Source organism: Quercus suber, unplaced genomic scaffold, assembly GCF_002906115.3.
Source record: "Quercus suber isolate HL8 unplaced genomic scaffold, Cork oak 2.0 scaffold_272, whole genome shotgun sequence".
Taxonomy (NCBI): Eukaryota; Viridiplantae; Streptophyta; class Magnoliopsida; order Fagales; family Fagaceae; genus Quercus; species Quercus suber.
Window position 1 is genome coordinate 171,481 of NW_027069728.1, and position 5,296 is coordinate 176,776.

At 35.3% G+C, this 5,296-nt stretch overlaps 1 protein-coding gene across 1 annotated transcript; it reads left to right on the plus strand.

Annotated features, from left to right (window-relative positions):
• Nucleotides 1–761: 761 nt before the first annotated feature.
• Nucleotides 762–5,045, plus strand: LOC112021260 (probable LRR receptor-like serine/threonine-protein kinase At3g47570). The gene is made up of 3 exons (XM_065781600.1): nt 762–3,611; nt 3,874–4,287; nt 4,914–5,045. Exons 1-3 carry the CDS (start codon nt 926–928, stop codon nt 4,928–4,930), a joined length of 3,117 nt encoding a protein of 1,038 aa, XP_065637672.1. The 5' UTR covers nt 762–925; the 3' UTR covers nt 4,931–5,045.
• The last annotated feature ends 251 nt before the right edge of the window (nt 5,046–5,296 follow it).

Genomic DNA, 5,296 nt, shown 5'->3' on the forward strand with positions numbered 1-5,296 from the left:
TAAAACCTTATCAACACCAATATTCTTATACAATAACGTGGGTTTTGGTCTTTTGGGTGAAGATTAAGAATTTATTAATCTAAAAAAAAAAAAATTGTCCTTGCTGATAATAATCAATTGAAGCTTTAATTTTTTTTTTTTTTTTTCCTGCTATGTTAAAAATTTCTTCATAAGAATTCGATGGATTGGAATATAGTTGGCAATGAAAATTTAGAAAAAAAATGAATGTGGTCACGTAGAGACCGGAGACCCGAGACCCATTAACCGTCATGCACGATCTTGTAGAATTAGAACTAGATGTGACTATGTGAGCACCGGATCCTAATCCTCTTCACTCTTCTCTCTTCTGCAGCAAATGACCGAATGACTTTTCCTTTTATTTTTACACCTTTTTCTCCTTTTCTTTCTTTTCACACTCTTTACATCAAGTCACAATAGATGCAAGCACACCAACTTTTGACTTTTGTACAATCAACTTCTTTTTCTTCAATCAATTTTCTTCTTCCCTCAGCGTATCCCACACGCTTGAAACGTGTATTTTGGGCTCAGACGAGTACGGACGCTGTACTTCCAAATCCTTAATTGTTAAAACTTAAAATACACCAAATAAACACACCTTTGGTTTAATATAAAGGGGGCAAAACTATAGCATTCCACGTGGATCATGTGTACACGGTCTGATCAATTATAGATGATCATACCAAAATTCTCGCACCAAATTTCTTCTCTCTCGCTCTCCTTATAAATTTGCCACTTCTTGAGATTCTATACACAGCCAAATTAGCCTTCCCTCACAATACACACTTGTACCAACTGCCTCTTCAACTATATTGCATACGGGCCTTTCCCAGTGGAGTTCATGAGATTCTTCTATACACAGCCAAATTAGCCTTCCCTCACAATAAACACTTGTACCAACTGGCAGATGGGGCTTTCCCAATGGAGTTCATCTTCTTTTTTCATGCATGCTTTAATCCTTCTCTGGTGGTGTGGCTTGTTAGTCACCTCTGTTGTTGGCGGGAATAATGAGACGGACCGGTTGGCGTTGCTTGAGTTCAAAGCCAAGATCACTGCCGATCCTCTCCAGGTTTTGAGCTCTTGGAATCATAGCATCCACTTTTGTCAATGGCGAGGGGTTACTTGTGGCCGTCGACATCAGAGGGTCATTAAGTTGGACCTACAATCTTCGAAACTGGTAGGCTCTATATCACCACATGTTGGTAATTTAAGTTTTTTGAAGAATCTATCACTCCCAGGCAATAGCTTTCGTAATGAAATTCCTTCAGAAATTGACCATTTACGCAGATTGCAAATCCTAGAAATGTACAATAACACACTCAGCGGCAAAATTCCAAGAAATTTATCCCATTGCACCAACCTCAAATACATTAATTTCGGTCGCAACCTTTTGGATGGGGAAATCCCTACAACTCTTGGCACCTTGTCAAAACTCCAATTTATTAATTTTGAAGTAAATAATTTGACAGGAAGTATCCCACCTTCTTTCGGCAACTTATCCTCTCTACAAAAGTTTGGAGCAATGGATAATAACTTGGGTGGGAGTATCCCTACTTCTTTTGGCCAATTGACGAAACTTATAGTTTTTGCTGCCAGTACAAATAGGTTGTCTGGAACAATTCCTCCTTCAATCTTCAATTTGTCTTCGTTGCAAGGGTTTGATGTAGGATTCAACCAAATCCAAGGGCATCTTCCATCGGACATGGGTATCACTCTACCTAATATCGAAAATTTTAACATTTACAACAACCTATTTGTTGGACCTATCCCTATTTCAATATCTAATGCCTCAAATCTAGATCTACTTGACCTCTCCATAAATAATCTAAAAGGAGGAGTTCCTTCTTTGGAGAAGTTATATGTTTTATCATTTTTTAGCATTTATCAAAACGAGCTTGGAAATGGAGGGGCAAATGACTTGAGTTTTCTCTGTTCTTTGACAAATTCTACATATCTAACCGATTTAGAGATAGGCATCAATAACTTTGGGGGAGAGTTGCCCAAGTGCATTGCCAATTTCTCAACTACTCTCATCTATCTGCTTCTAAATAATAATAAAATATCTGGAAACATTCCTACTGGAATAGGAGATTTGACCGATTTGGAGGAACTAGACATAGGGAATAATAAATTATCAGGTCATATTCCTTTTGAAATTGGAAAGCTTCGTAAGTTACGACATTTGGATTTATCTGCAAACAGTATCTTTGGGAACATTCCATCTTCTCTTGGAAATTTAACCATTTTGATAGCTTTGTATTTACAAGATAATAATCTTCAAGGAAGCATCCCCTCAAGTCTAGGCAAGTGTGAAAATATGATTCAATTGAGTCTTGCTAAAAACAATCTCAATGGTACCATATCAGATCAAGTAATTGGTCTCTCATTCTCACTAATTTTTCTAGACTTGTCAGCCAACAAATTTACTGGTGTCCTTCCTACAGATTTCACAGATTTAAAAAATTTAGGACACTTGGATATTTCTGAAAACATGTTTTTTGGAAAAATTCCAACAAGTCTTGGTAGCTGTGTAAAACTAGAATATCTAGCCATGAGAAGCAACTTCTTTCAAGGGGTCATTCCTTCATCTTTGAAATCATTAAGGGGCCTTCAACTTTTAGATCTTTCTAAAAACAATTTCTCTGGCAATATTCCAAAATTTTTGGAGAGCTTTATCTTCTTGAAATTATTGAATTTGTCTTATAACAATTTCGAAGGGGAGGTACCAACAAATGGAGTTTTCAAGAACATAAGTGCAGCTATGATTAAGGGAAACAGTAAGTTATGTGGAGGCATGCCAAAGTTTGATCTTCCTATATGTAAATACAATAAGAAGAGGAAATTGACTCTTTCCTTGAAGCTAATAATCTCTATAGTTTCTAGCCTTCTTGGAGTAACTTTGGTATTGTTATTTTTACTTCTCCGCACTTTAAAAAGGAAAAGGAGAGAGAGAATTTTAAAAGATTCAGGAAATTTAATATTGAATGTATCTTACCAAAGTCTCCTAAAAGCTACAGATGCATTCTCTACCACTAATTTAATTGGTGTGGGTAGCTTTGGATCTGTATATAGAGGAATTCTTGATCATGACAGACATAAAGTTGCTATCAAGGTGCTCAACCTTTTGCGGCATGGAGCTTCAAAAAGTTTTATTGCTGAATGTGAGGCTTTGCGAAATATCAGACATCGGAATTTGGTAAAGGTACTCACAGCATGTTCAGGTGTTGACTATCAAGGTCATGATTTCAAAGCATTGGTATACGAGTTCATGACTAATGGTAACCTAGATGAGTGGTTGCATCCGATTTCAAGAATAAATGAGGTTACTGAAGAACAAACCAATTTGAATTTTCTTCAAAGACTGAATATTGCTATTGATGTTGCAAATGCATTGGAATATCTTCATCATCGTTGTCATTCACCAATTGTTCATTGTGACCTCAAGCCTAGCAATGTTCTTCTTGATGATGAAATGATTGGACATGTTGGTGATTTTGGCTTAGCAAGGTTCCTTCGTGAGGCCACCCAAGAGTGTTTCACTAATCAATCAAGCTCTATCGGATTAAAAGGAACAGTTGGTTACGCTCCTCCAGGTGAATATCTTTTCCATTTTTGAACATTTAATACTTTTCTTTTCATAATATTTTTTTAGTGTGCTAATTTGAAGCATGAAAATAACTTAAGGAAGCCTTTTAGAAGATGAAGCATGTCCTATAAAAAATTTCTACTTGTCATATTTATTTTTTTTCATTTTATATGCCGATAGAAATATCTTTCAAAGTTGTGCTATTATATTATTATTATTTTAATATGAAACTAGATCAATCATATTCTAAATGTTATGTGCAATTGCAGAATATGGTATGGGAAATGAGGTGTCAACTTTTGGTGATATCTACAGTTATGGTATATTATTATTGGAGATGTTCACAGGAAAAAGACCCACTGATAACATTTTCAAAGACGACCTGAACCTTCATGATTTCGTTAGAGGAGCTTTGCCCGAACGAGTGATCAACATTGTGGATCCTATTATTCTTTTGGAAAGAGAAGATATTGAAACAAGGACAAATGACACTCACATTCAAAATCGAATAGGATGTCCCAAAATTCTGGAGTGCTTGATTTTGATATTTGGAATTGGAGTTTCTTGTTCTATGGAATCTCCAAGAGAAAGGATGAACATTAGTGATGTTGTAGCTCAGTTGCATTTGATTAGAGACAAGCTCCTCAGAACAAGAAGACGCCAAGAAAGACTTCAACTTACAGGTAAATTGTTCATGACACAGTACTTGTTGCTCTTAACACCCCCTCCAAACCTTTATGGAGGGAGGGGGATCATATATCCAACACAATGCTATGTGCTTGTCATGGTACTTTCTTTCGTTCTAGCGAAATTGATAATATTAATGCTATGTGAAATTTGAATACATGATGGTACTATTCATATGATTAAGATTCATCTAATTTGTTTTCTATGATACAAAATATGCTCTCTTTTTTCCTGTCCCCCCTCAAAATGTTTGTTGAAAAATACATAAATGAGAATGACATTTAAGCTATTTTCGATTTGGTGATTTCTACCATTAGTGATTATTGGTATTGTACTTACACTCAGTACTTTTTATAGAGATGCGTTTGATGACTTTGATGTAGACATAGGCTTAACTATTTTATTGGGAATTATTTAGTGGTTTATAATCTTAACTATCTCTCAAGTACCAGGATAACCATTTCGATAAAACATTTAATGAGTTTAGGATTCGAAAATTGAACCTTTTTGCATTACTATGAATCCCCTTTACTATTTTGAAAACCAAAACTTCTTCTTATACATAGAAATGATTTCCCTTAATTCAAAGATTTAGAGGGATAACTGTCCTCCTTGAATGCAGGTACAGAGGGCCAGTGACCCTATTGGAAGGCATCATGACTTAATGATGTTTTGATTTTGTATAATGTTGGAACAAAATAATCAGATTTGTAGCACTTCCTTTTGTTTCTTTTAACAGTCACTTATTAGTTTATCTTGTATTTGTCATAGTTTTTTTTTTTTTTTTTTAATATCCATGGAATAATATGTAGCTGTAACATTGCTTTTAAAAAATAATATAGACTCGTGGATGTAGGCTTTTATGGCTGAACCACGTTAAAATTGTTGTCTTCCTTTTGTTTGCCTTCATTTTTCACAAAGGAATTTTACAGCTTCAAGCCTTGGATAGCACCAATAGCCAACAAGGCTTCTAGTTTGGTAGCTATTAGTTCCTTTGTCACTGCA